This window comes from Ranitomeya imitator, chromosome 7 (assembly GCF_032444005.1).
Source record: "Ranitomeya imitator isolate aRanImi1 chromosome 7, aRanImi1.pri, whole genome shotgun sequence".
Taxonomy (NCBI): Eukaryota; Metazoa; Chordata; class Amphibia; order Anura; family Dendrobatidae; genus Ranitomeya; species Ranitomeya imitator.
This window is the reverse complement of record NC_091288.1, coordinates 44,412,010-44,429,998: the sequence shown is the minus strand read 5'-3', so window position 1 is coordinate 44,429,998 and position 17,989 is coordinate 44,412,010. Positions and strand designations below refer to the sequence as shown.

Genomic DNA, 17,989 nt, shown 5'->3' with positions numbered 1-17,989 from the left:
CGAATCTCCGCAGACAATGGTCGATATCCATTTTTTAATACTGTATGAAAAACGTTGTCAATTTTATGTAAGTAATTGATCAGGAATGTCTACCGTCCATAGAAACTATATGCATATGAATTCCTAAGTTAGGCAAGGGGAAACTGCTAAATGAACGCTCCTGGTTGGGGAGACTTGAATGCCCATTTTGTCTTAAAAATGTATTTAAAATAAACAAATATAGAAAGATTAAGAACTCCATACATTTATTTGCAGATTTGCATAGAAATAGAGAAACCGTGCCAAGTGTATGTAAAAATATAAATAGGTAAAATATATATCCATTATATATAATTGATATTAAGCACCCAATTAAATTAGATAAAATTCTTTAAAAATAAATAGTAAGCCTAAGTTGACACTATTGACGGCTACTACGGCTAGACAGTCTGGGTCTCTCTTTTTTCGACTTGCTTGTTGTTTGTGGTTTATGACTTTTCTTGGAATAGTCTACCTTTATCCACCCTCCATCATTGTTAACCTTGCTTTCTTCTCCATTAGCAGCATCGGAGGATGGCACTGGCATTCCTGGTATATATCTACTTTGGTTTTGGGCAGTTCTATGTGGTTTATAATCATGAGACCTTGAATTACTTTGTGCTGTTGCGTATGACTTATATTTTCCACTGCTTGTCTGAGGGCTCTTTTTATCCATTCTTCTTTGCGTGGATGAATTATGAAAGTTTTGCTGGTAATATCTGCTGTTTGCCCTTTTTCGGGCCCTTTCTATCTCTGATGGGCTATCAGAAGCCGTACTTGATGCACTGCTGCCTTTAGAGCTTTGGATAGACAAGGAAGACAGATTTTTAGTTATTCCTAGCTGCGTTGGTGAGGAGCTACGAGAAAGATTGATAGGGGTGACTTGTAATGTAGATGTGACTCGGGCTCGTCTGACGGCAGCAGCATAGGATTCTTGGTTCTGAAGATATGGAAACACTTGGGATAGATTTGTAAGGCTGGAAGACTGAGAACCAGGTAAGCCAGAGGAATGCGGAGAAGAGACATGCAAGGCCATCTGACGCATCCTCAAAGTGTAGATCCATTGAAGGTCAACATCTGCGGGAATACAAATTACCATTAGTGAATACAATCCAGAATAAAAGAAAGAAAAAAAACCCCTATGTAGTAAATTAGGGGTCATTACAATCACTGAATGTAAATAATTTTGAATGCAAAATCTTACTACAAATTCTCAAAAATGGTGAAGATATCCACAACCAAATACAGATCACAATGGAGCTTATTTATGAGCTTATTTATGAAAATCTGTCTTCATTTATGTTTTTCCACTGGCTCTGCCATCTTCTCTTATTGTTTGCCATTGCTTTAAAAACATCATTTTTATTAGTTAAAGGGTTTCATCACAGCACTACAGACACCTCTGAAATCAATGGGATGGGTTGTATGAGTGACTTATCCAACCCTCTTTGAAGCAGCTTACTGTTCTGTCTAAAGGTCCTGAGCAGGGGTCCCGCTATATATATCATAGCAAACAGTGCAGGTACTCACCCTCACCGGGTCTCGCTGACACTGCTCCAGTCCCAGTGTCTTGGCTACAGTGGTGACGTCACTCCTGCAAACAGTCATTGAGCTCAGCGTCTCTGCCAATGTAAGCGGCATGAACCTCCAAGCTCAGTGATTTTCTGCCGCAGTGATGCTCATTGTCATCCTGACATTACCACTATGGCCAAAACACAGAGACTGGAGCGGTGGCAAACAGCTAGCACTAGAACAGAGAGGGTGACTTCCTGCTCTGTTTGTTATATTACATACAGTGTGTATGTAAAGTATTCATACCCCTTTAAATTTTTCACTCTTTGTTTCATTGCAGCCATTTGATAAATTGAAAAAAAAAAATCATTTTTTCACATTAATGCGCACTCTGCACCCCATCTCGACTGAAAAAAAACAGAAATGTAAAAATTTTTGCAAATGTAATAAAAAAGAAAAACTGAAATATCACATGGTCATAAGTATTCAGACCCATTGCTCAGACACTCATATTTAAGTCACATGCTGTCCATTTCCTTGTGATCCTCCGTGAGATGGTTCTACTCCTTCATTGGAGTCCAGCTGTGTTTAATTAAACTGATAGGACTTGATTTGGAAATGCACACACCTGTCTATAAGACCTCATAGCTCACAGTGCATGTCAGACCAAATGAGAACCATGAGGTGAAAGGAACTGGCCAAGGAGCTCAGAGACAGAATTGTGGCAAGGCACAGATCTGTCCAAGGTTACAACAGAATTTCTGCAGTACTCAAGGTTCCTAAGAGCACAGTGGCCTCCATAATCCTTAAATGGAAGAAGTTTGGGACCACCAGAAGTCTTCCTAGACTTGGCTGTCCAGCCAAACTGAGCAATCGTGGGAGAAGAGCCTTGGTAAGAAAGGTGAAGAACCCCAATATCACTGTGGCTGAGCTCCAGAGATGCAGTAGGGAGATGGCAGAAAGTTCCACAAAGTCAACTATCACTGCAGCCCTCCACCAGTCGGGCCTTTATGGCAGAGTGGCCCGAAGGAAGCCTCTCCTCAGTGCAAGACATATGAAAGCCCGCATAGAGTTTGCTAAAAAGCACATGGAGGACTCCCAGACTATGAGAAATAAGATTCTATGGTCTGATGAGACAAAGACATTTTTGGTGATAATTCTAAGCGGTATGTGTGGAGAAAACCAGGCACTGCTCATCACCTGCCCAATACAATCCCAACAGTGAAACATGGTGGTGGCAGCATCATGCTAAGGTGTTTTTCAACTGCAGGGACAGGACGACTGGTTGCCATTGAAGGAAACATGAATGAAGCCAAGTACAGAGAGATCCTGGATGAAAACCTCTTCCAGAGTGCTCTGGACCTCAGACTTGGCCAAAGGTTCACATTCCAACAAGACAATGACCCTAAGCACACAGCTGAAATAACAAAGCAGTAGCTTCAGAACAACTCTGTGACCATTCTTGACTGGCCCAGCCCGATCCCTGACCTAAACCCAACTGAGCCTCTCTGGAGAGACCTGAAAATGGCTGTCCACCAACGTTCACCATCCAACCTGACGGAACTGGAGAGGATCTGCAAGGAAGAATGGCAGAGGATCCCCAAATCCAGGGGTGAAAAAGTTGATGCATCAGAAGACTCATGGCTGTACTAGCTCAAAAGGTGCTTCTACTCAATACTGAGCAAAGGGTCTGAATACTTATGACCATGTGAGATTTCAGTTTTTCTTTTTCAATAAATTGCAAAAAAATCTACATTTCTGGTTTTTTTTCAGTCAAGATGGGGTGCAGAGTGCACATTAATGAGACAAAAAATGAACTTTTTTGAATTTACCAAATGGCTGCAATGTAACAGGGTGAAACATTTAAAGGGGTATGAATATTTTCCGTACCCACTTTATATTAAAGTGTTTGGGATCCAGTTTTCTTAAAGTAGAAAACCCCTTTAATTCAGAATTAGCAGAGCAAGAAAGCCAATATGTAAGTGTTAAAACTATGAAAGTACTAAAGAGAGAGACTAGCATTGTGCAAAATACAAGCTATTTTCTAAAATGAACGCAAAATTAGCAACGGGATGAATCATCTTCAAGACATTTTTAGGATAGTTGATAAATTGTAGATTGTTGTGAGTCTGACTGCTGGGACCTTTAACAATCACAAGAACGAATCACTTTTATCCTCGTTAGAATGCAGCGGCAGCGCACATGCTCAACCGCTGCTCCATTGATTCTCAATGGGACTACTGATGATTGCTCTCGGCTTTCTCCTGCAGTTCCATAGAAAATTAATGGAGCAATGGTCGAGCATGCGCACTGCTGCTCCATTCTAACAGGGATAAAAGTGTCCCATTCTGGCCAGTGGTGGGGTCCCATCGGTCGGTTAGCCACCAATCTACTAGTTATCACCTGTCCTAGCTTTAGGGTATGTGCACACGTAGGTGGGATGTCTGCGGATTTTTCCGCACCTGTTTTTGTAAATCCGCAGGTAAACCGCACTGCAGATTACCTGCGGATTTACTGCAGTTTTTGTGCGGATTCCACCTGCGGTTTTACACCTGCGGATTTCTATTATGGAGCAGGTGTAAAACCGCTGCGGAATCCGCACAAAGAATTGACATGCTGCGAAATAAACAACGCAGCGTTTCCGCACGTTTTTTTCCGCAGCATGTGCACTGCGGATTTTGTTTTCCATAGGTTTACATGGTACTGTAAACTCATGGAAAACCGCTGCGGATCCGCAGCAAAATCCGCAGTGTGTGCACATAGCCTAAGGGCTTTTACAATGGCCCCCTATGCAAGCCTCATCTGGGTGAATTTTTAATGCTAGGCAGCCACTCCCTCCATGAATTGGTAGATTTGTGAGGGACTGTTTGCATGAGTATTTTGCACCTCTGCTGCCCCCACCTTTATCATTGGGGTCTCCTGCATCCTTCAAATGCATTTCTAACCTTACTTAGTGTTAGCTGTTTCTTTTTCTGTGATGTCTTTTTGAATCCTTGTCCTTTTTCTGTGAACCATTTTTAATTTTAGTGTAGGGACTCGCAAGTATGAGGACCCTTGACGTGGGTTGCAAGCTTGCGTATTTTGGCCAAAATATCGACAATTTCCTCATGTAATGTATTGTATTTTATGCATTATTTTTCTGCACATTTTTCCATATTTATGCAGGATAAAGCCAGGCCCTTTAGTGTTGGTTGGGCAAATTGGGTCTTCAGTCCTTGTGGGGCGCACTTGTATATGCTGGGCAGCCCACCTGATCTAATAGTTTGGGCGTCATCAATAGGCTGTAAGCCAGACACTGCATTACCTGTGTGTGACCTGTGTCATATGCAAGCCTCATATGTGTGCATTAGTAATACCAGGCAGCTACCCCGTCCATGAATTGGTAGGTTTGTGAGTGGCTCTTTGCATTAGTATTTTGCACCTGTGCTGCCCCCGCCTTTATCATGGGGGTCTACTGCATCCGGCTAATGCATTTTTTTAAATCTGATATGGTTTTGGTAATTATATTTTTTTCTGTGATATTTTTGATTTTTTTTTTCTGTGACCCCTTTTTCACCGCATCCAATCTCAAGCATTCCCTTTTTGTGCACATACACTTACACTTTTTCAACTACTCTTTCAAATGCAATTTTTACAAGTATTTGACTTGCAAATTAATGATACTGAAATGTAGAGATCTTGATTTTTTTTTCCATCTGAAATTGCAACAAAATGTAGCAAAAAAAGTGCCACTTGTAATTAACTTTATTAAAATTGTAATTACCAAATAAAAAAAAAAATCACGAGAAGCGCTCAATATTTAGTCTGCAAGTTGTTCTTACTCCCAGGGAGTAACACTGCCCCTTGGTGGTAACTCAAAGAGATCTTTCAATCTTTTCATTACATTCCCTCTGGTCTGCAAAAAATAATTGTAAAATAACTTTAAGATTCCGGAAATAACTTTTTTTTTTTTTTTTTTAGGAAAACTATTTTTATATGCTATATATATATTTTTAAAAAGGTATATATATAAAAATAATCCGCGCTGGGTTCTCCAGTTTTGTGACCACTAAATACCTCCAAAAAAGAATAAATATTTGCACCTTTTATATGACAATAAAAAACTATTAAAAAATAATAAGTTTGTGCTGTGTTTTAAAATAGCTCCACCGTGGAGCACAACATTACCATAAGGAAATTCTGAGCGAGATAATAAATTGATTTTTTACCTAGTGCGGTATAGTGGATAATATCCACAGTTCCCTTTAGTCGGTCTTTGTAAAAGTCCAAATGTGGAAAAATGCGGCTTCGGTGGAGTTTTTTTTTCTCCCTCTTTTGCTTTCACGTGAGCGGGCTCCAGGCAGTGCCCCGGCCGGCGGCAAACAGCCCTATGCTCGCTCACTGCTAGTAGCGACTAAGCGCTGTTGTGCAGCTCTCGGTTCTCTGCCTCTGCAGGACCTTGCGTGACGTCACGGTCATGTGATTGCTCACGTGATTTGCTACAGATAGCACGGTGGACCAATTTCCTACTAGTTTCGGAATAGGACGTATTCCTTCATCAGGGAAGGAATACGAAGGAATACGTCCTATTCCGAAACTAGTAGGAAATTGGTCCACCGTGCTATCTGTAGCAAGTCACGTGAGCAATCACATGACCGTGACGTCACGCAAGGTCCTGCAGAGGCAGAGAACCGAGAGCTGCACAACAGCGCTTAGTCGCTACTAGCAGTGAGCGAGCATAGGGCTGTTTGCCGCCGGCCGGGGCACTGCCTGGAGCCCGCTCACGTGAAAGCAAAAGAGGGAGAAAAAAAACTCCACCGAAGCCGCATTTTTCCACATTTGGACTTTTACAAAGACCGACTAAAGGGAACTGTGGATATTATCCACTATACCGCACTAGGTAAAAAATCAATTTATTATCTCGCTCAGAATTTCCTTATGGTAATGTTGTGCTCCACGGTGGAGCTATTTTAAAACACAGCACAAACTTATTATTTTTTAATAGTTTTTTATTGTCATATAAAAGGTGAAATATTTATTGTTTTTTGGAGGTATTTAGTGGTCACAAAACTGGAGAACCCAGCGCGGATTATTATTATATATATATACCTGTTTATAGCTACTAATACAGAAGGGTGGCACTGTATTTGTATCCGCTGCAGGATTCACAGTTTCTGAAGCGCTACTGGTGTGCTTAATTATATATATTTTTTTTATTTAACTTTTATTACCTATTCTCTTCAGCATGATGGCTGCTGCAGTTTTCATGAATGATGATTCACTTTACAGAACATCAAGGTCTCTTTCTATCTAAGTATACATACATATCTATCTATCTATCTATACATACATATCTATCTATCTATCTATCTATCTATCTATCTATCTAAGTATACATACAGTTAGGGCCAGAAATATTTGGACAGTGACACAATCTTTGCGAGTTGGGCTCTGCATGCCACCACATTGGATTTGAAATGAAACCTCTACAACAGAATTCAAGTGCAGATTGTAACGTTTAATTTGAAGGGTTGAACAAAAATATCTGATAGAAAATGTAGGAATTGTACACATTTCTTTACAAACACTCCACATTTTAGGAGGTCAAAAGTAATTGGACAAATAAACATAACCCAAACAAAATATTTTTATTTTCAATATTTTGTTGCAAATCCTTTGGAGGCAATCACTGCCTTAAGTCTGGAACCCATGGACATCACCAAACGCTGGGTTTCCTCCTTCTTAATGCTTTGCCAGGCCTTTACAGCCGCAGCCTTCAGGTCTTGCTTGTTTGTGGGTCTTTCCGTCTTAAGTCTGGATTTGAGCAAGTGAAATGCATGCTCAATTGGGTTTAGATCTGGAGATTGACTTGGCCATTGCAGAATGTTCCACTTTTTGGCACTCATGAACTCCTGGGTAGCTTTGGCTGTATGCTTGGGGTCATTGTCCATCTGTACTATGAAGCGCCGTCCAATCAACTTTGCAGCATTTGGCTGAATCTGGGCTGAAAGTATATCCCGGTACACTTCAGAATTCATCCGGCTACTCTTGTCTGCTCTTATGTCATCAATAAACACAAGTGACCCAGTGCCATTGAAAGCCATGCATGCCCATGCCATCACGTTGCCTACACCATGTTTTACAGAGGATGTGGTGTGCCTTGGATCATGTGCCGTTCCCTTTCTTCTCCAAACTTTTTTCTTCCCATCATTCTGGTACAGGTTGATCTTTGTCTCATCTGTCCATAGAATACTTTTCCAGAACTGAGCTGGCTTCTTGAGGTGTTTTTCTGCAAATTTAACTCTGGCCTGTCTATTTTTGGTATTGATGAATGGTTTGCATCTAGATGTGAACTCTTTGTATTTACTGTCATGGAGTTTTCTCTTTACTGTTGACTTAGAGACAGATACACCTACTTCACTGAGAGTGTTCTGGACTTCAGTTGATGTTGTGAACGGGTTCTTCTTCCCCCAATTAAGTATGCGGCGATCATCCACCACTGTTGTCATCCGTGGACGCCCAGGCCTTTTTGAGTTCCCAAGCTCACCAGTCAATTCCTTTTTTCTCAGAATGTACCCAACTGTTGATTTTGCTACTCCAAGCATGTCTGCTATCTCTCTGATGGATTTTTTCTTTTTTTTCAGCCTCAGGATGTTCTGCTTCACCTCAATTGAGAGTTCCTTTGACCGCATGTTGTCTGCTCACAGCAACAGCTTCCAAATGCAAAACCACACACCTGGAATCCACCCCTGACCTTTTAACTACTTCATTGATTACAGGTTAACGAGGGAGACGCCTTCAGAGTTAATTGCAGCCCTTAGAGTCCATTGTCCAATTACTTTTGGTCCCTTGAAAAAGAGGACGCTATGCATTACAGAGCTATGATTCCTAAACCCTTTCTCCGATTTGGATGTGGAAACTATCATATTGCAGCTGGGAGTGTGCACTTTCAGCCCATATTATATATATAATTGTATTTCTGAACATGTTTTTGTAAACAGCTAAAGTAACAAAACTTGTGTCACTGTCCAAATATTTCTGGCCCTAACTGTACATATCTATCTATCGATCTATCTATCGATATATTAATGATCTATACAGATCTCTTTTATTCCCTCTATCTTAAATACAATGCTAGCAATAGAATGGATTGTACAATCTTGGTAAATCTCTGTCTTCTGTGAACCTACAACTCATAATATTTTAATGTAGATTCAGACAAGTATATCCCTACTAGTGATGAGCGAACGTGATCGGATAAGGTGTTATCTGAGCATGCTTGGGTGCTAACCGAGTGACTTCGGCGTGCTTGAATAATATGTTCCGAGTCCCCGCGGCTGCATGTCTCACGGCTGTTTGACAGCTGCAACACATACATGGATTGCCGGTTTGTTAGGCAATCCCTGGATACGTCGCTGTCGAACAGCCGTGATGCACGGAGCCGTGGGGACTCGGAACATATTTTTCGAGCATGCCGAAGTCACTCGGTTAGCACCCAAGCATGCTCACTCATCACTAATCTCTATCTATAAACAATCAAGAAGATATATGTGATTTTTTTTCTATGTCATCTTTTTGGTACGCACAGATATTTTTGTGCCAAATTCATCATGATAGCTTCTGCGGTTCATGAATTCCTTTAAAATGTTGCATGTACGCCAAAATAAAAATTTGTCCAAAACCTTACTCCAGGAACCAAGAAAAAAAATGCGACATTTTAAAAAGTTTCATTTCATGAATCTGTCTAAAACATCTGGATAAGCAAAGTTGTTGAGGAAAAATCAAAGGCTTAAGGGGATTCTGTCAGGTCAGATAATGCTATTATATAGGCTTAATCTGCAGATTAATAGCTTTAGGAAGGCGCCCAGTTGCCATAGTGAAAGAGCAGGACCCGGGAGAAAATGAAGAGCGTAGCCGACTGTCACCTGCGGCTATAGCTGTGGTGGCCGAGTGTAGCCGCACAGTCATGGCGGTATGACTGAAAGCCGGTGGCTCCTGGGAGGAATAAAGTTTGCTTTCGGTATGGAAACCGGGCACCTTCCTAAGGCTATAAACCTGCAGATTAACCCATTATCTCCAGGTGAATAGGGTTATCCGACCTGAAAGGTTACCTTTAAAAAAGAAAGACAACATACAAAAATGACTAATAGAGAATAAGGTGCAAATAATAAAACCACCAATAAAGAATAAATAATTCCAGAAAAGTGGAGAAACAGCCAATATGTTGTATATATGCAGTTAAAGGAATAAGCACTGTTTATCCCATCAGAAATTATTTTAGGGATCCATCATTATTTTGGAGTCTACAGGGTGGGCCATGTATATGGATATACCTAAATAATAGGAATGGTTGGTGATATCAACTTCCTGTTTGTTGCCCATTAGTATATGGGAGGGGGAAAACTTTTCAAGATGGGTGGTGACCATGGCGGCCATTTTGAAGTTGGCCATTTTAGATCCAACTTTATTTTCTCCAATGGGAAGAGGGTTATGTGACATCAAACTTATTGAGAATTTCACAAGAAAAACAATGGTGTGCTTGGCTTTCACGCAACTTTATTCTTTCATGAGTTATTTACAAGTTTCTCTTGGTTTACAGCCATTGACATGTCGCAGAGGTTAACACGTAAGGAGGGGATAGAAATTGTGTTGATGTCTGGTGAATGCAGCACCCGGGTCATTGCAGCAGATTTCAATGCAAGACACCCTACGCAAGAAAACTGTCACCATTCCCATGTTATTTAGGTGTATCCATATAAATGGCCCACCCAAAACAGTTAGCCTCATCACTGAACATAATGTTCTGTGTAAACTGAGTGTCCTCTTCCAATTTTTGTTTTGCCGATTCTGCAAATTCAGCACGCCGAAAAGTTTGACTTTTATTCTACTTCCACATATGTTGCAAATATTTTATATGTACCTGCCTGAAATCGGCTGGGCAAGGAGTTCGGCAAACTGGAAAGCCCCCAAGGCAAATGTTAGGATTTGTTTCAGCTTTGTGGTATTGTGTTTTGGGGTAGTGTGGTGCCACCTGCAGGTCATTTTTCCTGTCTGCAGTTTTATGAAAATAATGTTTAAAATGTATTTTGTGATCACATCGTGGATGTGTGTTTTGTTTGGCCATTTCCTTGCTGAAGAGGGCAAGTTTACCTTTCAAATGGTGTATCATTTGTGTGTGTGGGTGCAGTATGAACGGAGATACAAAGGAATCACCGAAAAAGTGTATTTTGAAATAATATAGAAGGATTCTTCTGTTGACAGGTCCTGGTTTTTACTCAAGAGGTCCAAAATTGTGAAAAATATTATACTTTCCATTGTAGGAACACATTGTGCAGGGATAAATCAATAATTTTCATTGGGTATCTGAGCAGTCAGCACTTTTGCATGCTGATAAAGTCTTCTATTGTCAGAAACTTTTTTTTAACCCCTTACATGGCACCACATTACAAAGCTTTGTCCCTATGAGACTACTATACACCATTATAAAATGCTATTGGATTGTAAAATAGACAAATACACACGGTTATGTATTTATATGTATATAAAAAAAACCATGAAATGATGGTCACAGCTCACCACCTCCTACTCTCTGCACAATGATTTCTGCACAGGTCACAGAGCATGACTAGAAACCCCTCCCCTCAGAAGTCAATAAGTTAGATTTGGCCTATACATAAGGCTGATGAAAAGTATATTATGCTGTTAAAGGGTTTATCCAAAACTGTTTTTTTACTATGGGCCTAAAACCTACCTGCTTTTTGTACTCGGCGCCAATCTCTGCCAGCACAGAGCAGTCAAAGGCTGCTGCTGCCGGGGCCTGCTGATATCACGTCAACAGAGCAGCTCTGCTTTGCTCTGTTGACGGGTCATGAATGCCGACATCATGCTGACTAAGAGCCGGCTCCCTACTGACTAACTGCGGGAAGCCAGCTGCCAATTGGCATGATGTCAGCAGCCATGCCCCGGCGACGGAGCAGGCCCAGAAAAGGAAGATCGGTTCTGTTGATATTAAGCAGCTGAATTGCCAGCAGGAACGGTCGGTGACCTACACGTTGCTGGCGCAGAGCAAACAGGCAGATATTTAGCAACTACCTGCCTTTTAGTTTTTAAACCTATATTAAAAATAAAAGGCCTGAATAAACCCTTTAACAGTAAAACAGCCACACTAGTCATACAGAAAATAAAAAAAAAATTACGGTACTATCAGAAAAAGAACAAAAAATAGAAAATAAGAATATCAACATCTGGTTTAAATTAGTAATATAAACATTAGCGATACATTCCCTTTAATCTAATAACAGCGTTTCATGTTGTAATTTGGAGCTCTTACTGGAACTGTTGTTAGGTTTGGTCTCAGAATTTAGCAACGACGACTTAATGGCGAGTTGGATCGGCTTCACTGCATCTTGGTTTTTCATCTTGTTCCAGTGAATTTTATGAATGTGTTTGGTTAATTTAGGAGTCCTGACTTCATTCTTTTGGAAGGCAAAAAGAAAGAAAAAATAAGAACAAAAAGCAGCTTTATAAACATACTGCATTGAAATGACCCAAAACAACAGAAGAACAAAACAGATACATACATACAATAAATGGGATTTTATTAGGGAGAACTGAGCCAACTGGCTGAAGGCCTCCATTCACTCCCAGCCACTCTGGCCATCATTTCAGGTTGCCAGATTGTCTATTAGCAGCCTGGCAGAGCAATCATATTGTCCTATATTATATAAATAGACACACAAGCTTAAAGGAGGACTCCAAACACACCAGTCCTCCAGAATTCTCTTTTCTACCACTAGAGTGTGTGTATGTTTTTGGTTCCTATACATGTACGTGTGACTGTTTAACTCACCTCGTAGGTTACAAGGCACTCCACAGACTCACTCTCTGAGATTCCAACAATCCATTTCTCCATTACAAAAGGTGGCTGAGGAATAGTAGAAAAAATACCCAACATATTGATTAATTACATTATAACCTTTACCGTACCTGTATACCTTATATTGGATCAGAATTCTGGCTTAGCACCAATACATTGGGGCTATATTCACACTAGAAGCCTAATGGTGATTTTTTGATGTTGAAGATTTTCTGCAGAATTTTTGCACGTATTATGTAAATTAGGTTATTTGCATTTTTTTTGCATTTTTTATTGTTTTTGATGCTGCAATTTTCATCTCTTTGGCATTTCATGCTTTAGATAAATCTGCTTTGTTTTTTGATACTTTTATTTGGCTTTGATAAAATGTAAGTAATATAGTCAGTTGTGGATTACGTAAGTGTTTAGTGAGTTTCCACTGGGTAGATATGCTTTTTTTTTACATGCAGGTTTTCTGCATCTTATGCAATTCCATGGGGAAAATCCACACATAAAACTCAGAGTACCCGCAGGAGAAAATTGACATGTTGTGGATTTGAGACTCGCAATACAGAACAGTTTACATTGAGTTAAAATGAAGCAGAGTGGGCATGAAATTTCTGTATATCCCATTTATTATAAATCCTATCCCCAGTTTCACTTTCACAGAACTGTAAGTCTATGTGCACACGCTGCGGATGTTGCTGCGGATCCGCAGCGGTTTCCCTTGAGTTAACAGTACCATGTTAACCTATGGGAAATGAAATTCGCAGTGCACATGCTGCAGAATAAAAACGCGCGGAAACGCAGCGGTTTATATTCCGCAGCATGTCAATTCTTTGTGCGGATTCCGCTGCGGTTTTACACCTGCTCCAATAGAAAACTGCAGGTGTAAAGCCGCAGCGGAATCCGCAGTAGAAACCGCGAGAAATCCGCAGGAAAAACCGCAGCGGTTTTGCACTGTGGTTTTTCCAAATCCGCTGCGGAAAAAGCCGCCGTCCTCCAGAATACGTGTGCACATACCCTTAGACGCCGCATTTTTGGTGGAGTAAAAAAGTCTCCAAAAACTCATGTTGGGATCTTAACTAGTGATGAGCGAATATACTCGTTACTCGAGATTTCCCGAGCACACTCAGGTGTCCTCTGAGTATTTTTTAGTTCTCTGAGATTTAGTTTTTTTCGCCGCAGCTGGATGATTTACAGCTACTAGCCAGCTTGATTACATGTGGGGATTCCCTAGCAACCAGGCAACCCCCACATGTACTTACTGTATGCTGGCTAAAAGCTGTAACTCATTCCGCTGAGGCAATGAAAACTAAATCTCCGAGCACTAACAAATACTCATGCTCGAGAAATCTCGAGTAACGAGTATATTCGCTCATCACTAATCTTAACTTAATAGGGGTTTTCCCATTTTCATTAATCAGTATAATTAAAATGTCCTTGTGAAAATAAGCAACTTTTTAATTTACTGTTTATAAAACTTAATCCTGCCGTCCCTGATAATTACAGTTTTATTTATTTTTTGTTTGCTGCTTGGTTACCGGCCACCGCTTAGATCTAGCAGCGGTGGCTGAACAAGCATAGTGTTTACAAACTCTTTCCAATAGAGCTTGTAAGTACTGGGATCGCTGGTGGGCACTGTTAGCTCCTGATTCGGCCAGATTCAGTGCCAATGATGCAGTGGTAAAGCCTAATCTAGAAGCATGGGGAGCACACAGTGTAACTGTGGCGTAACAATGTTGCTGGTCCAAAGTAGGAGCAGCAAGGAGGCTGAAGATAACTGAACTGCCCCAATAATAAGGTATAAAAGGTATAAGGGTAGGGCTGGATATTTTCTAGTGTAGTTGTATTTAATTTTCAAGTTTTACTGTTTTCCTCTTGGCACTTTCCATTGGGATTTTGTCAGGTGGAATTTCTGGACATTTTTCCCATGGACCCAAGGGCTTTAATGGAGTGTCATCTGATTTTCGGAGGCAAAACGTGCACGCTGAGATTTTTTCCTGGGACCAAGTCGGACATGTGCACAGCCCCATAAAATAACATGTGGATGAGTGCTATCCTTCAAAACGATGGATAGCACTCGTACGAGTTATACGTTCATCTACACGAGTCCTTATTGTCACCTCTGTCTGGATTCAAAGGTGTAATTGTAATGCGCAGGATACTTGTGCACCTGAAAAGCTTCCACTGCTGGATCCCCTGTGGTCACATCCTATGGATATTCCATAAATGTCTTTCTTTATAATACCCATGCAATAGCATACTTGCCATTTCTCCTAGAATGTCTGGGGGGGGGGGGCTTCCAAAAACAGGAAGACCTCCTTGATTCCCACATAAGCATTTTAAAAAGTTGTCAAGTATTATGAACATGATTTCAACAAAGAGCTTGGCGTCTTTTCAAAAATTATCTAGAATTTATCTGCCTGTTAGTGAAAGTTGTTCATGGACACTGATGTGTCTGTAGAAACGTATAATACACCATCAAGTCGTTGCGATAATGGGCTTTTAACATCACTTACTTTAGTCATCCGTAGAACCTCGGCCTCTGGGTCACTTCTAGTGAATGTCACATCCTTGATGTAGGTAATAGCAATTTCATCTCCATCAAGTTCCATGTACAGTTTCCATTTACAATCCTGAAATAAAGATAAACTATTTTAATTTGGAAAGAAGAAAGTGACTTCTACTTTCCACCAAGTGCAGTCGGTTCCTAGGGATGACCCAATCTACCACTACATTGACTGGAATATTCTACAGACAGACGTCTCTATTTTTGTTGTATTTCTTGAATTCTCAACCTCATTTGTAATGGGATAGTCAGTAAAGCAATTTCATAATAAAATATGAAAAGTGTCCAAATTGGGGCTTTACACTCCTAATGGATTATTCATTATTGGAAGTCAGAAGTTAAAAAACCATGGCGGTGAATCATCAAAGCGTTTTCAACAGATTTCTGGTTAAATAATGTGACTTCTGGCGCTTTCATGTCATTCTTGCCCCATTTCTGTCAAATTCATGATGAGCAGTCATGTTCACTATGGTACAAATCTTAGGGGCTGGAATAAGATTTGTGGTGGGGCGCACATAACAGCGCACGCCACTACGCGTGAGACTCGTACTGAATCAGGAACGTCTGCTCCATAACGCATCCTCATCAAGACCGGTGAGAGAATCACCGGTCTTGATGAATCGACTACTAACACCCAAGAGTTTTTCAAGCATCAACCTCTTCAGGAAACTCTCTTTTTTTGGGGAGGTTTTGGAAAAGTTTTTCTTTTCTTAAAGCAGTTTTTAAGTTTTGGGGTTTGTGCACATGGTGTCTTATAGGTGCCAGTGTACCCATTGAATATTTGCAATAAGAAGACGTTTCAGGGAGACGCTTGCAATGTTTTTAAAGAAGCATTTTCTTTGGCTCCTCTTTTGTCGTCTTAGCTGCAGCTTTGCCATTGGCATTTTTTCAAAAAAATTATATATAAACAAATGGAAGCCACCAGAAGAATGGATTAGTCACTAGTTTTCACATCTTCATAGCTTTCAAAACCTGAATCAGTTAAAATAAGCTGAAGTTTTGACATTGCTGTGCATATGTTCATTCTTTTTAAAACATCTAGTAAGCGATTTTTCAGGTGGTTTCAGAAGGTTTGGAAGAGTTATTTTTTGTCCTGAAAAGCTTTAGGGTATGTGCACACAACTTCTTTTTCAGGTGTATTCTCCCTGGAACCAGCCAGAAAAGATCTAAGGCATTGGCAAAAATAATATATGCACAGCAATGTGAAAATGCCTTGCTATGCATATGTTATGGCTTTTTTCACTTTTTTTTACAGCTTCAGATTTTTAAATCCGTGCCGTGGCTCAAAGAAATGACCCCTCAATTCTTCAGGCAGCTTCCTCAAAAACTACGTAAAAAATACATTTCAGGAAAAACATCACGTGCTTTTTCCCAAAGCATCTTCTGCTTCAACAGCGATGTGGGTAGGCCGGCACCTAAAAAAATATTTTGTGCACATACCCTTGTGCCGTCTTTTCATTGGACAGTACCTAGTTTGGAGAGGTTTCTCTGGATCACCTGCAACAAAAATTACATGCACTTTCTTTTCTTGAACATAGTGTTTTTCAAAACCTTACTGTATGCAGAATAAAAAAGCTCAGAAGCTTTACCAGCATGTTATTTTCCAATAGAAATGAATAAGATTCTTTCAGCATTTTTTTGACAAATTTTTCTAAGCGGACCAGCTTCAAAAGACTCTACATAATACTTCATATCACTAACAGAAACAATCTGTCTCCTATTAGGCTACATTGGTGCGGAAAGTATTCAGACCCCTTTACATTTTTCACTCTTTGTTTCATTGCAGCCATTTGGTAAATTCAAAAAAGTTTATTTTTTTCTCATTAAAGGGAACCTGTCACCCCAAAAATCGAATTGAAGATGAGCTGCGGCTGCTGTAATGCTTTAGATAAGCCCTCCGATGTATCCTGAAAGATGAGAAAAAGAGGTTATATTATAATCACCCAGGGGCAGTCCTGCTGCGGTCCGGGTACGAAGGCGAGCTAAGCTCACTGGCAACAGGGCTTATCTACAGCATTCTGTAATGCTGTGGATAAGCCCCCAATGTATCCTGAAAGATGAGAAAAAGAAGGGTTAGATTATACTCATGCGGGCGGTCCGATCCGATGGGCGTCGCGGTCCGGTCTGGGGCCTCCTATCTTCTTACAATGACGTCCTCTTCTTGTCTTCACGCCGCTGCTCCGGTGCAGGCGTACTTTGTTTGCCCTGTTGAGGGCAGAGGAAAGTACTGCAGTGCGCAGGCGCCAGGCCTCTCTGACCTTTCCCAGCGCCTGCGCACTGCAGTGCTTTGCTCTGCCCTCAACAGGGCAGACAAAGTACGCCTGCGCCAGAGCAGCGGTGTGAAGACAAGAAGAGGACGTCATCGTAAGAAGATAGGAGGCCCCAGACCGGACCGCGACGCCCATCGAACCCAGACGGGACCGCCCCTGGGTGAGTATAATCTAACCTCTTTTTCTCATCTTTCTGGATACATCGGGGGCTTCTATAGCATTACAGAATGCTGTAGATAAGCCCCTGATGCCGGTGGCCGCAGCTCATCTTCGATTTTTGGGGTGACATGTTCCCTTTACAATGTACACAATCCCAACAGTGAAACGTGGTGGCAGCATCATGCTATGGGGGTGTTTTTAAGCTGCAGGGACAGGACGACTGGTTGTCATTAAAGGAAACATGAATGCGGCCAAGTTCAGAGATATCCTGCATGAAAACCTCTTCCAGAGGGCTCTGGACCTCAGACTTGGCCGAAGGTTCACCTTTCCACAAGACAATAACCCTAAGCACACAGCTAAAATAACAAAGGAGTGGCTTCAGAACAACTCTGTGACCACTCTTGACTGGCCCAGCCAGAGCCCTGACCTAAACCCATTTGAGCATCTCTGGAGAGACCTGAAAATGGCTGACCACCAACGTTCACCATCCAACCTGACGGAACAGGAGAGGATCTGCAAGGAAGAATGACAGAGGATCCTCAAATCCAGGTGTGAAAAGACTCATGGCTGTACTAGCTCAAAAGGGTGCTTCTACTCAATACTGAGCAAAGGGAAAGGGTCTGA

At 41.1% G+C, this 17,989-nt stretch overlaps 1 protein-coding gene across 3 annotated transcripts in view; it reads right to left on the bottom strand.

Moving 5' to 3' along the window:
• Positions 1-230: 230 nt before the first annotated feature.
• The window catches only part of MAP3K20 (mitogen-activated protein kinase kinase kinase 20), a 196,013-nt gene continuing 178,254 nt past the window's right edge, over positions 231-17,989 (bottom strand). For 2 of the 3 annotated variants that reach the window (XM_069733162.1, XM_069733164.1), the window contains exons 17-20: positions 14,887-15,003; positions 12,359-12,433; positions 11,840-11,984; positions 268-1,095 (exon numbers count right to left, since the gene is read on the bottom strand). In XM_069733162.1, coding sequence (XP_069589263.1) covers positions 401-1,095; positions 11,840-11,984; positions 12,359-12,433; positions 14,887-15,003 — 1,032 coding nt within the window. In that variant the 3' untranslated portion in view covers positions 268-400. Of the gene's footprint in view, positions 1,096-11,839; positions 11,985-12,358; positions 12,434-14,886; positions 15,004-17,989 lie in introns of all 3 variants that reach the window. The other variant, XM_069733161.1, reaches the window with a different exon arrangement.